Here is a 21,158-nt window from a genome sequence, read left to right on the forward strand (position 1 = left end):
AGGGAAAAGCAGAGATGAGGAGCTTGGGGTTATCTTTTTCCTATTTCTCTCTTTTTTTCTTTGACCGAGTGCACCACATTGCACATGCATGGTAGGGTTCGAAAAAGGCTTTCTCTGAGATAGTGGGATGTTCTCTTTTTCTTCTCCGTCAAGCACTGGGTTTTGGAGTCTGTTGGTCGCCGTTATTTTTCTCCGTCCTTGCTATTCCTTCTTGATATTTCGGAGTTCCCACAAATTGCATCAGCATCCATAGCGACTCCTCACGACAAAAAGGGCGCATTTCGGGCTGGGAACCAAGCAAGTCGTTTTCTCTCTTATGATTCCGGGAAGACAGTTACGAGTCTTTCTATAATCTTCCGTAGTTTCACCTCGTCCATAGGACAGCGCGTCTCGAATTAAATCGCACAGTTTGTCAGCGAAACAAGATTCTATAATGCTCGGATGGCCCGTAACTCATCGTGACCCCGTGTGATATCTATCTCGTAAACTTCTATCCATTACACCCACCCATCACACTCTATGCACCCCGACTCCTTTCCTTCTCACCCCTTACAGCTCCCCCTCAAACTGCCTCACCACCAGCCCCTTCTCCTGCAGGTAGTCCTTGACCTGCTTGACCGTGTACTCGCCGCGGTGGAACATGCCCGCCCCGAGCGCCGCGTCCGTCGTCGTCTGCGCAAAGACCTCCTCAAAGTGCGCCGGGTTGCCCGCCCCGCTCGACGCGATGACGGGTATCCTGACGGCGCCCTTGACCTGCCGGACGAGCTCGAGGTCGAACCCGCTGTTGGTGCCGTCCCGGTCGATGCAGTTGAGCAGCACCTCGCCCGCGCCCATGGCCTCGACGGCGCGCGCCAGCTCCACGACGTCCATGTCGCGCGTCTCGCGCCCGCCCTTGATCGTGCACGCGTACCAGCAGTACTCCTCGCCCCTCGGGCCCGGGAATTTCGTCTGGACGACGCTGTGCCGCGTGGCGTCCCGCTTGGGCACGTACACGCGCTTGGGGTCGACGCTGACGACGACGGCCTGGTTGCCGTAGGCGCGCGAGATCTGCTCGATGGCCGTGTTGCCGAAGAGCTTGCGGCCGAGCGAGTAGTACTCCTCGGCGGCGATGACGGCGTCGGACCCGATCGAGACCTTGTCCGCGCCCGACTTGAAGTACATGGTGGCGATCTCGAGGGCCGACACCTTGGTGCCGTCCGTGTCGACGGTGTCGCGGATGCCGCCGCCGACCGTCAGCGGCACAAAGACCGTCTCCGAGGTGCGGCGCAGGACCTCGAGCATGGGCAGGTCGGCGAGCGGGCAGTCGCGGAAGGACGTGATGTTGAGGAAGGTCACCTCGTCGGCCCCTTGCTCGTAGTACCGCTTGGCCATCTCGACGGGCTTGCCCAGGTTGCGCACGCTGCGGTCGGCGCCCTTCTCGCGCACGTCGTACTGGTCGCCCTTGGTCACGACGAGGTCGCCCTGGTCGTTTGTCCTGACGTCGAGGCAGGCAATCACGCGGCGGGTCAGGCCCTGCTGCTGTGATGATGAAGACAGGGAGGCGGCTGGCAGGGGCTGGCCGAGCGTCTTGGCGCCCGTGCCGTCGAGGAAGGACCGGATCATCCTCAGGCCCGCCACGCCGCTCTTCTCCGGGTGGAACTGCGTCGCCAGGATGTTTCCCCTCGCCACGGCGCCGACAAAGTGCTCGCCGCCGTACTTGGCCGTCGCGACGTGCCACCCTTCCGCCTCGAGCTCCCCCCTTATGTAGGTGTACTTGTACGAGTGGACGTAGTAGTACTTGCTCTCGGGCCGCAGGTCGTACAGGCTCTTGCCGTCCGTGTCGGCGCTGTTCCAGCCGATGTGCGGGACGGCCTTGTCCGCGTCGTCGAAGCGGTCGAGGGGCGCGTGGATGAGGTCGAGGCCGGGGATGTCCGGGTCCTCGGAGGAGGTGCTGAAGAGGGCCTGCAGGCCGACGCAGATGCTCATGAAGGGCTTGCCCGCGTCGATGTGCTTGCGGACGGCGGGGAGGTAGCCAGCCGAGGCAAGCTGGGAGAGGCAGTGGCCGAAGTGGCCTACGCCGGGGAGGATGAGTTTCTGCAGGACGGTGTGTCAGTGGTCAGTGGTGTGTTTCCGGGGACAAGGAGGAAGCTCATACCTCTGCATTGGCGACCTCGTCGGGATTCCTGATCCACTCGACCTCATAGCCCACCTTCTCGATGGCATTGACCAGACTCCTCACATTCCCGGCGACATAGTCGAGCAGGTGGACCTTGGGAGCCATATCTTCGGGGATATTGTCCGGCACAGCAGTCGGGTCGTTCTCTTTCCTTCTTGCTACGACGGAAGCATGAGCATGAGATTGTGATGCAAGTGTCGGCGCAGTGTGAGTCAAATAAAAAAGTTCGGGCGCTTCTTGGTGCTAAGTCGGTAGACAAGACCTGAATGCGCCAGGCGTTATTTGGTGGGGCAGCACTGAATGGACCCCGCGATCAGCCAGTTCTGCCTGCTTAGACCGCTATATTTTGCACGCTGCCAGGGGTGGCATTGGGTGCTCCGCCATTCGCTCATCGCTGGAGCTTTGTCTTGAAGAATGCCGGCCAGTACCCACGCAACGCGTTCTTGGACTTTTTGACATCAGTCTCCAACCTCCAACCTTTACCTCTCTCTGCCCCTCACATTCACTTCATATTCTGCCTTGGACTCCATGTACCCCAGCGCACATTGGGATCGGGTCATCATCGCATCTAGGCCCAATGGCTGAAAGCTCCGACGTGGCTTCCCAGCCCGCGTCTGCTGCTCCAGTCACAGATGGCGACGACTCGGACTGGGAATACGAGTATTCGGCGACAGAAACAGAGACCTACTACCTCACCCTCGACTTATCTATCCCCGACTTCCTCAATCGCAGAGAGGACTACATCGTTCACCATACCCGCGGCGGTTTTCGAACATGGGTCAATCCCCTATTGAATCCGCCAGCGATGCAAGGCGCGAACAGGGAAATGATGGAAGACGAGGGCGATGCCAACGATCAAACGGGCGGTGGCTCAGATAACGGTGAAAATGAGATGGAGCGAGAAGAAGACGATGAAGACAACGATAATGACTCCAACGACGGCCAGTCAACTCGGAAGATTCTAAACAAGGGCAGACGGACGGGCAGAAACGAGGCTCACGCAGCCAGGGAGATGGAGAAGCCAGGCCCAGAGGAAGAGGATCCGACTGAGATTCAGATCCTCGATTTACACAGCCCCGACCCCCTCGTCTCCTATCGCGGCAGGATATTCACAGGGCAATGGGCCAGCAACATAGGCACAGAGATGCTGTTCACTCGCCACGACTCGCAAAGCGGCCTTCCGGCCCTCCGCCAACTCCGTGACGACGTAGACCTGCTCGCCGCCAGCTCGGCCCGCATCAACTTCACGCCGGTAGACCTGCGCTCCCACCACGGCAGCCACCCGGACAACCGGCTGCACCGCACGCGCGAGACCAACGGCTTCCTCATCCAGGTGCACGGCGACGTGCGCAACCAGCGGCGCCCGCAGGCGCGCTTCCTCGAGCACCTCATGGCCATCAAGAAGCGCAAGGCCGAGCGGGACGAGGTGACGGTCTACGCGACCGAGGGGAAGCAGTACGAGCGCGTCGGCGGCGGCGACGGCGACGACGTCGCGCAGGAGGACGACAGCCTGCCCGTGAAGCTGGCCAAGTCGCGGCTGAGGCACCGCCGCCAGAGGGCGGAGCTGCACGAGAGCGCGCTGCGGGCGAAGAAGGCCCAGGAGCGGCTGCTGCAGGGGACGGGGCGGCCGAAGGGGAGGCCGAGAGGCGGCGGGAGAGGGAGGGGAGGTGCGGCCGCGGCCGAGGCGACAACTCTGGAAGGGAGCGGTGCTGGCGAGCAGAATGTGTCGACCCCGACGCCAGGGACGTGGAATGAGCTTGGGGAGGATGATGTGGGAGGGTTCTCTGCCGGTGACACGGATATGGTTGATGTGTGAGGATGTTTTACTGGAGTGCCTGAGGGAACAGACGTGCGTTAAGATACCCATTTGTGTTTTGAGCGGATACAGATCTGTCGTGTATGCCATTCCATTCTCACCCTTTATGAGATCGGGCAATGTACAAGTATTACCTTCGGCTAAAGGCCGCGCTTCACTCTCATTTGTATCCTTAAGCGCTGTGGCGGAGCATCAGACTTGCATGCTCCTATCAGAGAGACTCAGTCAGGTGATGTGGAAGAATAGGTACGATATGCAACCTTCCCTCCCCCTCTCTCACTCTCACTGTGATAACTCAGCCTTGTTCTATTCTCAACGCCTGAAGTAAAATACATCCGCATCTCAATCCACGTACAACACAAGCAACTGGGCTCCGAGAAGCAAGATGAGATTGCTCAATGTCCACACTCGCAAGTTGGAGACATTTGTTGCTTCACCACCGGAGTACGCTATCCTCTCTCACACATGGGAGGATGAAGAAGTACTCTACGAAGACATCTGCCGGCCCAGACATGAGCTGAGTCTCATGAAGGGGTACAAGAAAGTTAGTTACAGCTGCATCCAGGCTACAATAGATGGCTTGCAGTATGTGTGGATCGATACCTGCTGCATTGACAAGAGCAGCAGCGCCGAACTTTCTGAGGCGATCAACTCCATGTTTAATTGGTATGCCTCGTCTAAGGTTTGCTATGCATACCTGAGCGACTTCGAGCTTCCGGAAGGTCGTGAGGATGACCTGAGTGGACTCCATCCCTGCCGATGGTTCAGAAGAGGCTGGACACTGCAAGAACTCATTGGCCCCCATCACGTTGTCTTCTTTGATGTGTTCTGGACATACATTGGAGAAAAAGGCACCTCGAGATATGGGTACACCAAAGACTGGCACCAGCCAACAAGAAATCTTTCACAGCACCTGTCAACTATCACTCGTATTCCCCAATCAGTCCTGAATCGCCGGTACCCGCAGGACCCAGAAACGGTCCAAGAATCTCTGAATGATTTCAGCGTCTCGCAGCGGATGAACTGGACAGCGAATCGTGGTACTAGCCGTCCTGAGGATGGAGCCTACTGTCTCATGGGACTGTTCTCGGTCAACATGCCGCTACTTTACGGCGAAGGCGGCTGCAAAGCATTCGGCCGTTTGCAGGAAGAGATCTTGCGGGTTTCCAGAGACCAGTCTATTTTCGCCATCTATGATGAATCGCTCTTCGCAAGAGATGCGAGCGGCTTTGTCCACAAAGATCAATCTGTCGAGTTGGTCGAGTTGCCCGCAGCTCGGCATCCCGATGGCCACGCTCACGTGTCATACATGGAATCACATGCAAATAACACAACCACTGATATGTTCATATGCCCCTTGCAGAAGTGCCAAGATTGCACAGAGGAGGAGGGTAGATCACCAATCGTCCCTACCGACTTGTATCTTGGAATTCTGAACTGTGCGCTTCTGTCTGACCTTCGCAAGCGCCCTGTGATTGTGCTCGAGAAGCTGAGGGTAGAAGAGCAAGTTTACCAAAAGGCCTCGTATCTGGTACTTGTGATGAGCGGAAGTATGGACATGATATCTGTCCAGGAGATGCATGGAGTTCTTGAATTGTACCTGTCGAGGAGGATAGGTCATGAGTTGGAACGTGAGTTGCTCTACCCCGGCCATGGAAAGCTGGGCAATTACTAAAAGAGGAAACATACAGGGATGTCGTACGATCTGTGTGAGGCCAGAATGGAGCGGATTAGCATTTCTCGGAATTATTTCCCTCTCTGGAAGAGGGCATTCCAGGCGTCACGAATTCTTTCACTCCAGATTCATTTATCGGAAAAGTGCAAGTTTCTGCACTACTGGCCACGGCAACGAAGCCAGCCCCAGTACAGACATGGTGTTGTCCATGTCAACCGCCCGTTCTGGCCCTACAGCCGCAGTGTGAAGAGGCTTGGTGTCTTGGGCGCCGTGGTGATTGAACGTCCAGACGGGCAGGCAGAGTTACTCCTGTGGGGGTCGAAGCCTGACGCAAAGCCCTATGATGATGCCCCCCAGGAGAAGGTTCTAGGGTGCCAACGACTATTAATTTCCGCGGAGCTTCGAGCCTCCTATCAACTGTGGCTTACGAGTCACGGGCACCCATTGGACGACCCAATCGCGGAACACCTTGAGGCAAACAGCGCTGTCTTGAGCCTTACAGGCTGGCAAAAGCACCACCATTCTGAGACTGGAATAACCTGGATCGAGAGCAAGCAGATAGTCGGCCACACTTACTGCTAACTACACATCTGCAGCGAGTCTTATACCGGGCAGCAAGAGCCTGAAAGTGCTAAAACGCTCGAAACCTCTGATGTCGGAATGATAGAGGGGTTGTGATAGCTACTTCTTTACCTAGGTATCTAGACTCGCGTTGCAGCAATACAGTCTGAGAGACTAAGTAGATCATCCATCACTCAACGGCTGAACACCCACATGGAATGGATCACAGCAAGCGCAACACCAGACCTCATGCTCTCTTGTTTGGATGAGATACGTCCTCTTGCTTGAAAGGTAGTCATGCAGCGTCGCAGATGGACCAGGGTCGGCACATGCCGAGAGACATCCGCTGACCGGAGGTGCATCTGCCGGGGTGGGCCACCTGGGCCAATGAGGCGAGGGGAAAGGTGGTGCGTGGCCGAGTCGTGTCCGGCTTATGGACGGACCTAGTAGTGCTGAATATTGCGCCAAAAAGGGGACCGGGCGCCCTGCATTTAGTCAGCCGGCCTCCAAGGCTGGCCCTTGCAGGGACTGGTCCCCGCATATCCAAGTACCCTGTACCCCACTTCAGAGTGCCGAAACGCTGGCTCTCGCAGGTATTAGTGAGCATCCCTGGTGGCCTGTTGGGGGTCGTCGTTTAGCGGGCGCAGGCGCTGAGTCTGACACAGCACGCTGTGACGACTGGAAGCCGATCCTTCCTGAGTGTTTGGGGTGGGTGACCAACTTTCTTGCACCCAACCCGACAAACGGACTTGTTTCTCTCTCGTCTTTCTTCCCTCCTCCTCTCCTACGAACATATCCTTTCGCCATTCACGGTCATTTTTCCTTGCGAACATGGAGTCGCGGCCTGTTTCCCATTAGGTTCCCTTGTCCTTATCCTAATACCCTTGTTTTGTGCCCGCATCCGTACCCCCCACCCATTTGATCTTGACCGCCCGCTGCTGCCGGCCTCTCCGGAAGAAAGCGCCGACACCGCACCAAACACCGACAAAACACAGTTTTCCAGCCTCCCTCTCTTACTCTCGACAAATATCTCCTATTTTGCCGCCATCACAGCATCAGAGAAGTGTAGGCTTCTCCCGGAGCCATGTACATCACCCTCCGGCGCTTCGCCGCCTTCAGCTCGGTCGTCGTCGTCATCGCCCTCTTCACCTCGGTGCTGCCGCGAGTCCTGAACCCGACTCCTCCTACTCCCGAAGAGCGCCGACGAGACAAGCAATGGATCTCGTCGAGCCCCCACTGGCTCGACCGGCAGTGCTGCCGCTGGTTTAGCCTCTGCGGCCTGTGGCACGTCAAGTGGGATCCTCCGGCGCTTCCGGGCACCGGCATTGGTCACGACGACGACGACAACCACGAGCTGCGCAACATCGAGCTGCGGTCGCTGGACGAAGAAGAACCCAGGCTGCTGAGCGTCGAGGAAAAGGCACAAGCATGGAAAGAGTCCGAGGCCAGGCGGGAAGGTCCGAACAAGGGCCGCAAGCTCAAGGGCATTCCCGACTACGTTCTCAACCATGCGCCGCTGGTGCACCTGTACTCGCAGGAGAACTTTTGGCCGTCGGACATCGCGGAATTCGTCCGCCATATGTCGCCGTACACCCACAAAGGAGAGTTCAACAGCTCGTTCCCTGTTTCCCTGAACGAGCTGCACAAGTTCAACTCCATCCTCGACATGGTTTATCTCACTAGTGAGGTCGATGTTGAGGATAGACCCGAGTGGCTGCACAACCGCGAGGGCGAGCCTGCTGAGTTCACGGAGGAGGGAGACGAAGTCCCACTGCGGCCGAACCCCAATGATGGCTTTGCCGGCGACGACACCACTTGGTTTGATGTGGACAAGGACCATCCGCTGCACCGCATCTCTGACCCTCGCAAGGTCTCCAGCCCGGAACATATCGACACGAGACGCCCTCCGCACCACGTCGGAGAGAAGCGGCCGCCGCACGACTCGCGACTCCGTGAAAGCCGTCGCAAGAGGAACTACGAGGAGGTGGCCGGCGAGCAGGTCCCGTTCATCCCGCGATACAAGCCCGATTCCAGCGGCTACTCCAAGGCTCCCGCCGTGCTCGTGCTCGTGGACAAGGGGTCGGGTGTCCTCGACGCCTTCTGGTTCTTCTTCTACTCGTACAACCTCGGCCAGACCGTCTTCAACATCCGCTTCGGCAACCACGTCGGCGACTGGGAGCACTGCATGATCCGCTTCGAGAACGGCCAGCCGCGCTCCCTGTTCCTGAGCGAGCACGCCGGCGGCCAGGCCTACGCCTGGGACGCCCTCGAGAAGTTCTACCCGCACAGCGACGGGCCGATGCGCAGGCCCGAGCGGCCCGTCATCTACTCGGCCGTCGGCAGCCACGCCATGTACGCCCTGCCCGGCGAGCACCCCTACGTCCTGCCATTCGGCCTGCTGCACGACCAGACCGACAAGGGCCCCATCTGGGACCCGGCCAAGAACTACTACGGCTACCACTACGACTACATCGAGGACCGGGAAGAGGAGCGCCAGATGGATATCCTCGGGGCCGAGGCCAAGCGTAACGAGACGGCGTACAAGAGCCTCATCCCCGCCGATGTCAACCCGGGGCTCGCGACCTCGTGGTTCCACTTTGAGGGCCCCTGGGGCGACGAGACGTACGGCCTCGGCGACGCGCGGCAGTGGAGGCTGTTTGGGCAGTACCACTACATCACGGGGCCGTTTGGGCCCAAATTCAAGTTCCTCGATCGGGAGAAGGTGTGCCAGACGGACCGGTGCCGGATCCTACACAGCCTTGACCTGGGCAGGAAGGGGACTTGGTATAGCTAAGACGTTTGTTTGGTTTGCCATCGTCAGAGAGATCAGAGATCAGAGTGTCTGATTTGCGTTGTTTTTTTCCTGGATAGATCCCATGATACCCTGACTTCTTGAAATTGAGGCTAGACTTTTACCGATTGGCCGTGGTTCTTTATTGAAGTGATTGCTTTGTCTTGCTCTATTGTCGTAATCGGATCGGTGTTACTGGTTTTCGCTCCTCGAATGCGCCTCGCCTTTGCTCTGGAGGATTGCGACTCGTGAGTAATGGGCGACAGTATGTTCTGGCGACGAACGCATGGAGGCTGGCTTACGAGACTCCGCGTATTCTCCTCACGTCTTAAGTCCGAGCACTGCCCTGTGCGAGTACGCAGCTCGGTCGAATCTCAGCATTTGATATCACCATGCTTGGCCCTGGATACGCGTGTTGCGCCACCTCGGTCCTGTCAGGGTCTTCGTGTGTCATTTTGTCGGAAATGTCCCGCAAATATGGTTAAACATGCATCTCAACCCCCTTGCTCCCGCCCGCATTGATGATCCTCTTCAACCTGGTCGATCCACACTCCGATACCACGGCTGGATACGCGTATTACTTAAGGCTGTGACGACGTACATCCCTGGCCTTCACGGTTCAGTGGGCCAATTCCGGGTAATACTGTCACGATGATAAGGGGGATTGTCTTCAAGTTACTAAGCTTGAAGTTAAGCTTGAGAAAGGATATAAGGTTGGCAGAAGCTCGCACTTATATGATGGCGTTGTCTTCTGGTTCAGTAGCTTCTCTCTGCGCTGCACTGGCCCCCTTCCTTTGACTTCACTCTCCTTGCCGTTGAGAAAGATGAGACTCTCACTTGCTGCCATTGCTTCCGCAGGCAGTCTCGCCTCGGCCTTGACCACATTCTCATCGTCACATTTACACATTCGCCAGTCTTCTGGTAATCAGACCTTATCCAACAATGTCACCAGCGCAGCCCTTCCTGTAAGTCACACTCCAGTGACTTGAAAACGCACCTCACGACCCTAACTCACCACCTCTTCTACCGCCAGTGCGCCGCCCTCATCACCGCCGGCCTCGGCAACCGCGTCCTCCTGCCCCCCGACCCGGCCTACGAGCCGCAGATCCGGACGTGGTACTCGGAGAGCGCCCGCCAGCGGCCCTGGTGCCTCGTCCTGCCCGAGAACACGCAGGAGGTCTCGGCCGCGATAAGCACACTCGTGAAAGTCAACGGCGGGGCGGGAGACTGGCACATCGCCGTGCGCAGCGGCGGGCACGGCTTCCGCGGCAGCAACAACGTCGCGGCGGGGGTCACGATCGACCTGAGCCGCATGAACGGGAGCACCTACGACTCCGCGACCAACACGGCCCGGATCCAGCCCGGCGGGCGGTGGAGGGACGTGTACGCCGACTTGGAGCGGGAGGGTGGCGTTACCGTCACCGGCGGGCGGGACGGCGATGTCGGCGTCGGTGGGTTCTTGCTGGGCGGGGGCAACTCGTTCTTCTCCGGGGAGATGGGGTTCGGGTGCGACACCGTGGTCAACTATGAGGTTGTGCTGGCTGATGGGAGCGTCGTCAATGCCAACGCGGGCGAGAATGCGGATCTGTGGCGTTCGCTCAAGGGTGGAGGCAGCAACTTTGGTATCGTCACGCGGTTCGACCTGGAGGCGCTGCCGTCACGCAAGCTGTACCGGGAGTTGCGGACCGTGTCGTCCGGTGGGTTTGACGCGCTGGTCGATGCGGTGACGGGGTTCGCGGACATGGACCCGGCCGTGCTGGAGCACAACCATCTGATCACCTTCATCATGCGAAACGCGAGCGTGATGCGCGAGCCGTACGCCGGGGCCATCTACGTCAACACCCAGGGGCAGGGCAACGTGTCGACGGCGTTTGACGGCCTGAGGGACGTGCCCGCGTTGGCCAACTCGACGAGCCTGCAGACCATGGCCGAGGCGGCGTTTGCTTCGCAGCTCCCTGGCGGGACGAAGTAGGTTCTTCTCTCATTGTCATGCACATCTTCTCCGAAGCAAACTTTTAAACTGACTCTTGATGCACCAGGGACGCCTCCATCACACTGACCTTCCGCAACGACCCGCGGATCCTACGCCGCTGCATCGCCCTCCTCGAAACCCTAGTCTCCTCGCTCTCCGCCGAGATAGGAGCCGACAACTTCAACACGGGCATGTTCTTCCAGCCCCTGCCGTCCTACATGGCGCAGATCAGCAAGAGGAAGGGCGGGAACGTGCTCGGCCTCGACAGCAGCGGCGGCGGCAGTCACAATGCCATCATATGGAACCCGGCCGTGTCCGTCTCCTCGAGCGAGGCCGACTACGCCCTCGCGCAGGCGCGGCTGTACGCCATGGCCGCGCAGGCGAGGGCCTACGCCGCGTCGGTCGGCGGGCTCGTCGACTTTGTCTACATGAACTACGCGGACGGGGCGGAGGACGTGCTGGGCAGCTACGGGGCCGAGAACGTGCGGTTCATCGGGGAGGTGGCGGCCAGGTATGACCGCGAGGGGGTGTTTCAGAGGCGCGTGCCCGGTGGGTTCAAGATCTCGAGGGTGAGATGAGAGGAGCTTGGGGAGAGATGTGTATTTTTTTTTCTTTTTTGAAGTTTTGCCATAGTGCGCCTTAATATCTATAGTAGCATCCTTTTCTTCAATGACAGGTTGAGGAACAAGACACTGGGGATGACGAAATCGGAATGGAAACAAACGTCGAAACCAGAACAGGAGATAGGAAAGGAAGCCGAAGAGGACCTACAGAACGAACAAGGAAATGAGACAGAAAAGACAATTCGAAAACAAATTGAAAACGAAACAGAATGAAAATGGGGAGGGGAAATGACATAGAACCAGGGGAAAAACCAAACGGAAACCCGAATATTGAACAGATGGAAAATCCAATCCATTCCCAGCTTGACATTGTCTCTGCAAACAATATATCCAGCAGTGAAAGAACCCCGCTAAGGGGAAAGAGATCGAGGCTTGAGCCTGTGAAGCAGCACCATATGCAAGCGTGATGGGGTGTATCTGCAACTCATTGCTCAGTGCAGACTTTGAACAGCAGACTGGTATGCAATACCGAGATCAAGAAATCCGTGTTCTACCTATAGAGATTGATTAATAACAGTCAAATATTGAGAGGACGGAAACTTCAACTTACTGGAGCGTAGAATCCAGTGATTGCGTCGTGTTCCAGGGTCGAGTGGACGTATCTACTCATCTTCTCAATATTGGGGCCTGGAGGAGCGACGAGGACTTGACCGCGATTCGTATAGATCTGTGAATGTCTAGTTAGCACAACAATTCACACAATGTCATCTCTGCAAGCGTATTCAGGACATACAATTATGTTGCACAGCTTCTTGGGAAATTCTCTGGCGTGGTTGAGATCTCTCCCCTCTTGAGCAGTGAGGGTCCTGTACACGGTTGTAATCTTTGTGATGCGCTCTCCGCCTGGTCCGTCGATCTTCAGCTGGAAGCGGGCGGGTCCAGGCATGCAGTGTCCAATTTGGTTGTCGCCGACCCGGAATCCACTGATTCTCGAGTGTGAGATTGAACAGTAGACGTCAACCTCTGACACCATAGCGGGATCAAAGCTCATCCACGAAAGTGGGAATTCTTTCAAGCCGTTGTCCTGCTGGAAGAGGCTGCTGCCTATTTGAAAGTCCAGTCCCTGGGGTGGCAGATTGCCAGGATGGCTCACGGTAAGGTCATCCCATGCTCGCAAGCAACGGGGGCCCTCCAAGTAGTGCTCCAACATAGAATACTCCAGATACGGAGATGTCTTGGACGTCTTGGCCCGCCACATGGCGTGATTCTGGATCTCGTCGGGGCGGTAATTTCGCGGCACTTCTGTCCGCGCTGTGCCGACTGATGTTGACAGCGAAACCAGCCTAGAGTCCTTTTTATGCTGTTAGTCATCGTGTTTTCAAGATTGAACTGGGGCTGGCAACTCACATCGAATCCTCCTTTGACCAGCCACTGGCCTGTTGGTGTACCTGACACCTCCCATGTAAGCCTTCTGGTGAACATGTCTTTGTGAGTTCCTGGCTCCTTGCACTCTCCAACCCAGCTAGAAGATTCCTCCTTGGTTTCCACGGCAATTCCGTGGATGCCGTCGCGGCTTAGTGTGAGAAGAAATCCAGTCAAGGGCATCTCACTGGGCCCAACAACTGGTAGAGGGATGCACACCTCAGAACCTTTACGGACATAGCCGATAGGAGTCGAAGAGCCATCGCAGTCAACGAACCGGAGGCCAGAGATATAACAGGTATCGCGAAAGACAAAGATTGAGACGCACACCTGTCTCGTAGTCGATGAGATTGTCGCGACTCGCTCAAAGAGGCACCTTGATCTCAGGTCATTACCCCCCTGGAGATCCCACTGCACCGCGTGGCTAGCGTCGGTCCACTGCATGGTTGTATAGTCTTCCGTAGAGGAATCAAGGATTCCGCAGCCACTGGTTCCTTGACAAGAGCCTAACTTGTCAATCACGTTCCAGATGTTTAGGCAACGGCCCCAGACCGCAAACCGCCTCGTAGCGTCGTTTTGGCTGGTATGAAGATCTCTATCCCTAAGATAGATAGACCGCCATTGTCCACGCATGGTCGGATCAGACAAGGGAGCATCATACAGATACGCGAGCTCCAAGCCACCACCGTAGCGAGATTTCCAGAAGAAATCAGAAAGGATAGTAGTTGCAGCGACGCGAGACGCCAGCCGGAAGTTCTTAACGTCCGGAGAAGGCAGCCAAGTCAGAATTTCCTGCACAATCTCGAGAGGAAGCATGGAAAGCAAATCATGATCCGATGGAGCTCGGGAGGTAGGAGATATGCGACTTGCAATGGGAGGCAAGACCACATCTTTCAGCGGCGGGTATGCAATCTTGCTGTTGGGATCCCACCCTAGCAAATGAAAGGGATGGCCGTGACCATCGTCGCGAATTTCGGGAATTCCAGAACAATGACCGATGTGTGGCACCTCATTGGGAGGAAGAGATAGGTGGCGGCGTATAAGAGCGGTCAGATCTTGCGCCCGGCTAGAACGACAAGCGTTGAGCATTTCCCAACAAACGTCGTGGATCGGATAACCAAAGCCACAAGTGGTCGAGGGGTCTGACGTGCAGGGGCCAGAATGGCATCCTAATGAAACATGAACAGCAACCGTGTCTTGGGAATCCGGGAGAGGTATCTCATAACCGTGTATGTCATCGTCAAAATCGAGGTTGGAAACGTCGACAACGTGGGGCTCATCCCATCGTCCCTCAACCGCAAACACTATAACGATATTTCTTAGCTTTAACGTCGACCCAAAGAGTGGCCAAGTAGTTGTGGGTTCGAGGCACCCGACAGAAGACTAGAATGCTAGAAGGCTATAAGAGAAGGAGTGAAGATGTGATTAGTCTACTTACGAATTCGGAACTTGAGCTCCACTGGTTCAACGCCGGGGAGCCGGGCTATGGAATTCTCACAGACCAAGCATTGGAGGCCAATGAAGCTAGACATGCTGTGGCGATTCTGTTCGTTTGTTGGCTAATTTATTCGAATGCAGTTTTTCCAGATTGAATTATAGTGTTGCAGAAGGAAGTTATGTTAAGGGTTGAGCTGGTGAAGTGAGTATCAAGATGGTGGATATTTTATATAGTTTTGAGTGATTGATCTGATTGTTGAAAAACAGAGGTCGACTTGTGGCGTAGCACAGGTACTAGCTTAACAAGGGGAACATATGAACATAAAGGAACGTGATACCAAAGGATCTGAAAACCACAAAGCGAACAACAGAGTACAAAGCATGAGACTGCTAACAATTATTCTGCATCTCTTTGATAACTCAAAAATTGCCAGAAACGGACCGGGCTGTGCTCTAGCATATCCCAAGCCACAGCTCTCAATAATGACCATCGTCTCCTCTAAAGTAGATTGCCCCTGGAACTTGAGTGGCTGCATGCTGTGTGCTTGTCGAAAGAAGTGACAGTTGATTGGCAGTTGGCAGACTTAACTATGGGCTCCTGAGTATCTGGCCTGGCACCGGGAGGTCGCGCCAACTGCCTTGACAAACATCCACGGCCATTGTCAGGCTTCGGGTGTTTTGGAACACATCTCGACTTGGAAATTAGTTGGCCGGTATATGTGTCAAGTTGGAAGTGTTCGATCATTGCAGTGGAACGAAGATGGATGATTAATCAATTCCGGCCACTAGCTACCTAGGTAGATTTCGGAATGTGCCAGGTTGCCCCGCCATCCATTCGATCAATCAATGGCTGGTCAGCACGACGACTCCAGCACTCAGCAGTCAGCCCTGATTTTGGCTGAGGCTATTCCAGCGTCTTAAAGAGCCCAAGGCAGCAACAACTCAACAATTCATTTAACCACTACAACGCGCCTTGACAATGTCTGTTCCTGTAAGACCGGCGGCCACTATCGGTGACGGCCCAGCACGATCATGGAATGGAAAAGTCGCACCGGGCAGCCAACATCCGCCAGAGAAAGACCGCTACCGGATGTACATTGGTGGGTAGCAAGGGACCCGACGTCACGAGGAGTGTCGTTTCCGGGAGACACTGACCTTGAGCCAGGCTTGTTCTGCCCCTTTGCCCACCGCGCGAATCTTGTCCGACACCTGAAAGGACTGACGGACATCATTCCCATCACCGTGGTCAGGCCGTTTCCCAAAGGCGACGACTCTGGCTGGCCGGGGTGGCAGTTCCCGGCCAACGATTCGGAGTATCCCGGCGCGACTGCAGATCCTTTGTTCAATGCCAAGTATCTCCATGAGATCTACTTCAAGGATGACCCGGAGTACAAGGGCCGCTACTCGGTCCCTGTGCTGTGGGACACAAAGACGAGCAGCATTGTGAACAATGAATCGGCAGAGCTCATGCGCGACCTGCAGACGTCGTTCAACTCGATCTTGCCGGAGGACAAGGCCAAGCTCGACCTCTACCCGGAGCACCACCAAGCCGCCATCGACGAGATCACGGCCTGGATGCAGCGCGACCTCAACTCGGGCGTGTACAAGCCCGGCTTCGCCCGGACGCAGGAGGCGTACGACCAGCACCTGCCGGCCGTCTTCGCCGCGCTCAACAAGCTCGAGAAGATCATCGCGTCCAACGGCGGGCCGTACATCCTCGGCCGCGACCTGACGGAGCTCGACGTGCGCGCCTACGCGACGGCCGTGCGCTTCGACAGCATCTACGCCTACGCCTTCAAGTGCAACCTCGGCACGATCCGGCACGACTACCCGCAGATCAACAACTGGCTCAAGAACCTGTACTGGAACGTGCCCGGCTTCCGCGAGTCGACCGACTTCACGCACATCAAGGACAACTACATCAAGTCGCACACGTATATGCACCCCTTTGGCATCGTGCCGATGGGGCCGTATGTGCTGGTGGAGGAAGGGTACGAGCCGGACTTGAGCAAGCTGCGGGTCGGGGAGATCAAGATGCCCAAGGTTCTGGAGCTTGAGAAGCAGCTCGGGCCTGCATCGAAGCTGTGAATGTGGTTAGTTTGGAAACAGATTTTGAGTTGCTGGGGATGGAAATATGGAAAATATACCAATCTGCGTCCGCTCCACAAAAATATCTAGGTACTTGCCGATTTTGGTCAAGCAAGTGTATTCCACTGGATCATCTTTCAAGTATGCGTGCTGTCATTAGTGTCTAATTGGTGTTGCCAGCATATGTTGAAAGCTGAGCTGCGATCCGCAACCTTTCGATCCGGAACACCAAGTCTGATCTCCGCAGCCCATTGACGGCGCAGTTCAGTGAATGGACTTACGTTGAATGTTCCAACGGCACATCCATCGTCCTGCTCTATTGATCTGCCGTGCCCGCTCATCTCGGGAACCTCTACACTGCCTCCTCAACTTATGCGTGAGAGACCCAGGCACTGTAGATAGCTGGCATATGTATCAACTGAACTCAAATTCGATACCATAAAGGGATAGAAACAGGGACACCTCATCATACATAGTAAATGGAGTTTCGATGGGTTTTCTTGTCCCTTCACAGGGATCAAGATGATTCAAGATGCTTCATAACACGCTGTCCTATTGCGCTAAAATGAGGGGATTGAGAGGGGCCAGCAAAAGCGCAGTTTCACGTGGGAGATCGACAGGCCCCTGATCGCTTGCGCGATACGTGGTACATCATCACAAGCTAGAAACGTTCGCGTTCATTCAAACGTTCGCCAAGATCCTCAAACACCAGTCTTGGACGATGGGCTCAATAAAATTCACGCTCAGGCAGCTGTCGTCGGATGACGCTTCCAGCCCGAGGCACAGCTATTTCAAAGTGCTCAGCGAGTATTTGCAGCCCGAGAGCCCGGTAAAAGCAAGAGAAGTCGCTCAATCCATCGACGCCTTGTGCCCGCTTAGGCAAGAAGGTGGTGATGCGAGCAGCGCCGAGGACTTCATCTGGGGGTTCTGGACAGATGTAGACCAGATCGCATGCCAGATCCCTCACAACCACGAGTCCCAGGACAAGCTCATCAGTGTCATCCGCGAGCTGCAGACACTTCCGCCAGTGACAGTCACGTTCTGGGTGAGTAAAGTAATCCCGCCTCCTGTATGTGTGTGCCATGTCTGATCCAACTCTCGCAGGGAAATGAAGAGCGTCTTTGGAAAGATCTGCCGCTGGCGGGATCAGCCTTTCGAGACACATGGACAGGTCAGAGATCCCTGTCTGGATACGTCGCGGAGATGCTAACGCCGCTGCTACAGGCCCCAAGGAAGGCGATGAGTCCTCTCAAGAGCAGTGGATCAACAAGAATGCCTTTTATGCTCGCCTTTTCGGCGCCAGGATAGTGCCGTGGAAGCCGAACTTTGCGATCTGGACCCTCAGGGATGCGCTCGAAACGACCCAGGGTGAGTTCGGTGACTGCTACGTTGCTGCGGCCGCGTCTTGGATAGAGCACGCTGGCAAGTACCTCTACGATTGTACGCGTAATGGCGAGAGCGATGCGCAGTTTAACGAAATTACTGCCCCTGGAGAACTGTTCCGCGGATCTGGAGGGCTGTCGACGGAGCGGTGGACCTTCTGGAAGTCGCGATTTGTCCAGGTCTCATCTCAGTCTGGGTCAGACGCATCCGGGAGCTGTGCAGAGGCCGCCGCGCGCAGAATGGCCGAGATAGAAGGTGGAGAGTAAATTAAACATGATATGGTTGCTCTGATGTGAACGTACGTTCCAGCATCCGAACGTCGTCTCTGGTTTGGTGGCCGCTTAGGATATCATGGTGTGCGTGTACTCGTTTGGTGCTTAGAAATAATATCTTTCTCAGACCTTTCCCCTGATATTTTCTTCTTTTCCTTCAAACTCGAACATAGACACCAACTTACCATCATTCCTCATGTCACATAACTTACCGCTCAATATCCTGGCGTTCCATCAGGCAGTATGGCTAAGCAGCAAGTGTGAAATAAAAGAGCAGGAGGCAGGGCTTGATATCACCTTATTAGTAACTCTATGAGAACCTAACAGTGCGCTGAGTTTGCCATCTACAATCACCCATTAAAGTTCTTGCTCAGGCACTTGCCACGACATGATCAGGGGGCTGAGTGCAACTGGTTCAGACCGGATGGGCCATGCTCAGGGATAGTTTTCGCGAGGTCAGCCAGGTCAACTCTACACCACGACAAGAGGCTTGCAGACCCTAAACTTCCCGTAGAGTAGAAAGTTCATTCATTTTCATTCAAATTACTGAGGATCCCAGAAAAGGTCACGTGACATGCCATGCCACAGTAGATAGCCACAGTGAATTAACCACTGGCTATTTCGCCACAATCCGACCGCATCTCTACCTGACTAACTTTCCTTGGTGGCTGAAGGGCCGGCTGCATATTGGGCCTTCTCTCAGTCCAGCAGCCGACTTCAATATGGCCCCGATAGCCTCATCCCCATCGTCATCTACATCGCTGTCGAACAGCAGAGATGCGCAGCCTAGTTCCGTCTCGGAGACCTCTACCATCTATTATGACCAGGAGCCCTTCGAAACGTTCCAAGGCCGAGCCCTATTCCTTGCGCTGAGCACCATCTGGGCCAATGCCGCTGCAGACGAGGTGATCGCCGTGGAGCGTCTGCATGGCGGGGGGTACAACCGAATCACCGGTCTGACGAAACGAACTATGGGCAAACCCGAAACAGCGTTGCAGTACATCCTCCGAGTTCCACGCTTTCAGCCCGGTCAGGTCGGGAACGAAGTTGCTGCCTTGCGCTTTGTCCTTGAACAGACATCCATTCCAGCTCCGAGCGTCGTGGCATTTGACGAAACTTCTCTGAACCAGCTGCAATCGCCCTACATGATCCAAACCCGCCTTCCGGGTGTGCCATTGCACCAAAGCATGGCGGACATGTCCTACTCGGATCGATGCCGAATCGCCAAGGATCTCGGTGCTGTCGTCGGCCAGATGTTGCAGGTCCAGAGCAGCATGAGTGGCAGATTGACCCTTCCGTCCACGGATAGGACGCTCGTTGCGCCGCTCCATGTCGCCCCTTGGTACCCGGTCGTCGACCCTTCAGAGTCCCAACCATTCCGCACCTCTGCTGCCTCCAGCAGTGTGGGCAAAATGCTTACGGCGGCCTTGCTGGCCTGGAAAGCCGAAGAGCTCCGTCTCCGTCCCCGCGGCGGACTCAAGCCCGACATCATTGACCAGTTCATCATCATGGCACGGCAAATGGAGAAGATGGGTTATCTAGGTGATACGCCGTTTACCCTAGCTCATCTTGACCTTGCTCCCCGGAACATCTTGATCAACGATGCCTTAGACACTAGTAAACCCATCATCTCGGGCATCTTGGACTGGGACAGTGCAGTTCTCGGACCGATGTTCATGACGTGCGATCCGCCTAGCTGGGTGTGGGCTGAATGGGGTCCCGAGGGCGACGAGGAAGAGAAGGACGAGGACAAGTTAGAAGCAGACCTTCAGCCTTCCTCGGCCCAGGCATTGGAGCTGAAAAGTCTTTTCGACGCAACTGCAGGCCCGCATTACAGAAAGTTAGCTTACGATCAAAAGTACTCGCTTTCGAGACGGCTTATGCGTTTCGTCATCCAAGGCATGGCGTCAAACGAGCTAATCAACGAGGCACGAGCGCTACTTCGCAGATGGAAGATTATCTGGGATGCCAAGCATGCCGAAAGCGATTCCCAAGACTGAATACTGGTCTAATTAGTGCAGAGTCGAAGAGCACTACAAAGCTGGGTTGACGCTATGGACCAAGCCACATCCTCGCCTCATTTTTTGCTATGAAGCCTGCATGCATGAGATCTCCCTTCGGAAATGTAGGTCGACTGCCGGCTGCGACAATGAGCCCAAAGCCCACGAGCAGGTGCCGCCATGCAGCCTATTTGGATGCATCCAATGAAGCACTGGAAGACTCTACGGGCATCTATTCTCTTCCCCAGCTTCTGATCCACGGCTCCGCTGGTAGGACTCATCTGCATTGGTGCCATTCCATAGCTAATCACGTCTACCAAGAGAGAGAGACGGTTATTAGGGGCAGAGAGAGGAAAGAAGCGGGGAAGGGCGGGATGGCATCGACTCACGCCTTAGGGCACATGAGTCGCTACATCACTACCCACGGCAAATTGGGGTTTAGAGGTGCTCAGCCGACAAAAATGACTAGTACATTGGTATGGTCTTTCACATGTTGGACATTTAGAAGTGCACTTTTAATGTATGGCGCCGTAATTGGCCGTCCAAAAGTGCACTTTCAAGATAGGGTGTCCAGCTTGGTTGGACCAGAAGGGCGGCTATACGAGCCCGTCGATACTGCTATGTGGTCGAGATTAAATCACGGCGAAGGTGGAGGACAATGAAGACCAGGTAAAAGGTGGAACACAATGGAGGCCTTGCCATTACTCGGGCCTCGGGGACTTGATGGTCTGTCCCACTGATTATAACTTTGACCGTCTACAGTCCTGCCCGATTCTGAATTTTAAGACCATTTCTTAGTCACGATGCCGGTATTGAAGCCTACGCAAAAGTCGAGCGTAACTCATCATTGCCCAAAGGAGGGTGGGCGCGAGGGGAACTGCCGTCCAGCCAGAAAGGGAAAGCGCCGTTATTGCAAACAGCACCAGGAGGTATGCGACACGCATGACCACACGCACCTAAAGTCAGAGCCTTGTGTCGAATGTGAGGCGGAGTTGGTAATCTGCTCCATCCATAAAGACATCA

At 55.6% G+C, this 21,158-nt stretch overlaps 9 protein-coding genes across 9 annotated transcripts; 7 read left to right on the forward strand and 2 right to left on the reverse strand.

Moving 5' to 3' along the window:
* Positions 1 to 549: 549 nt before the first annotated feature.
* Positions 550 to 2,260, reverse strand: E0L32_002330 (uncharacterized protein; the record flags this gene model as incomplete). The annotated part of the gene is made up of 2 exons (XM_031136507.1): positions 550 to 2,073; positions 2,135 to 2,260. 2 exons carry the CDS (start codon positions 2,258 to 2,260, stop codon positions 550 to 552), a joined length of 1,650 nt encoding a protein of 549 aa, XP_030988545.1.
* Positions 2,261 to 2,732: 472 nt separating this feature from the next.
* On the forward strand, positions 2,733 to 3,971 carry E0L32_002331 (uncharacterized protein; the record flags this gene model as incomplete). The annotated part of the gene is made up of 1 exon (XM_031136509.1): positions 2,733 to 3,971. One exon carries the CDS (start codon positions 2,733 to 2,735, stop codon positions 3,969 to 3,971), a length of 1,239 nt encoding a protein of 412 aa, XP_030988546.1.
* A 385-nt stretch (positions 3,972 to 4,356) lies between these two features.
* Positions 4,357 to 5,646, forward strand: E0L32_002332 (uncharacterized protein; the record flags this gene model as incomplete). The annotated part of the gene is made up of 1 exon (XM_031136510.1): positions 4,357 to 5,646. One exon carries the CDS (start codon positions 4,357 to 4,359, stop codon positions 5,644 to 5,646), a length of 1,290 nt encoding a protein of 429 aa, XP_030988547.1.
* A 1,645-nt stretch (positions 5,647 to 7,291) lies between these two features.
* E0L32_002333 (uncharacterized protein) lies at positions 7,292 to 9,001 on the forward strand (the record flags this gene model as incomplete). The annotated part of the gene is made up of 1 exon (XM_031136511.1): positions 7,292 to 9,001. The coding sequence occupies one exon, from the start codon at positions 7,292 to 7,294 to the stop codon at positions 8,999 to 9,001; it is 1,710 nt and encodes a 569-aa protein (XP_030988548.1).
* Positions 9,002 to 9,485: 484 nt separating this feature from the next.
* E0L32_002334 (uncharacterized protein) lies at positions 9,486 to 11,806 on the forward strand (the record flags this gene model as incomplete). The annotated part of the gene is made up of 5 exons (XM_031136512.1): positions 9,486 to 9,635; positions 9,694 to 9,963; positions 10,032 to 10,966; positions 11,038 to 11,481; positions 11,623 to 11,806. 5 exons carry the CDS (start codon positions 9,486 to 9,488, stop codon positions 11,804 to 11,806), a joined length of 1,983 nt encoding a protein of 660 aa, XP_030988549.1.
* Positions 11,807 to 12,024: 218 nt separating this feature from the next.
* On the reverse strand, positions 12,025 to 14,487 carry E0L32_002335 (uncharacterized protein; the record flags this gene model as incomplete). Its single annotated transcript, XM_031136513.1, has 5 exons — positions 12,025 to 12,087; positions 12,144 to 12,260; positions 12,327 to 12,884; positions 12,941 to 14,259; positions 14,394 to 14,487. The coding sequence occupies 5 exons, from the start codon at positions 14,485 to 14,487 to the stop codon at positions 12,025 to 12,027; spliced, it is 2,151 nt and encodes a 716-aa protein (XP_030988550.1).
* Positions 14,488 to 15,371: 884 nt separating this feature from the next.
* On the forward strand, positions 15,372 to 16,480 carry E0L32_002336 (uncharacterized protein; the record flags this gene model as incomplete). The annotated part of the gene is made up of 2 exons (XM_031136514.1): positions 15,372 to 15,492; positions 15,558 to 16,480. The coding sequence occupies 2 exons, from the start codon at positions 15,372 to 15,374 to the stop codon at positions 16,478 to 16,480; spliced, it is 1,044 nt and encodes a 347-aa protein (XP_030988551.1).
* Positions 16,481 to 17,201: 721 nt separating this feature from the next.
* On the forward strand, positions 17,202 to 18,129 carry E0L32_002337 (uncharacterized protein; the record flags this gene model as incomplete). Its single annotated transcript, XM_031136515.1, has 3 exons — positions 17,202 to 17,525; positions 17,585 to 17,651; positions 17,705 to 18,129. The coding sequence occupies 3 exons, from the start codon at positions 17,202 to 17,204 to the stop codon at positions 18,127 to 18,129; spliced, it is 816 nt and encodes a 271-aa protein (XP_030988552.1).
* Positions 18,130 to 18,857: 728 nt separating this feature from the next.
* E0L32_002338 (uncharacterized protein) lies at positions 18,858 to 20,135 on the forward strand (the record flags this gene model as incomplete). The annotated part of the gene is made up of 1 exon (XM_031136516.1): positions 18,858 to 20,135. One exon carries the CDS (start codon positions 18,858 to 18,860, stop codon positions 20,133 to 20,135), a length of 1,278 nt encoding a protein of 425 aa, XP_030988553.1.
* Between the last annotated feature and the right edge of the window lie 1,023 nt (positions 20,136 to 21,158).

Source organism: Thyridium curvatum (genome assembly GCF_004353045.1).
Source record: "Thyridium curvatum strain D216 chromosome Unknown NODE_9_length_649264_cov_80.371750, whole genome shotgun sequence".
NCBI lineage: Eukaryota > Fungi > Ascomycota > Sordariomycetes > Thyridiales > Thyridiaceae > Thyridium > Thyridium curvatum.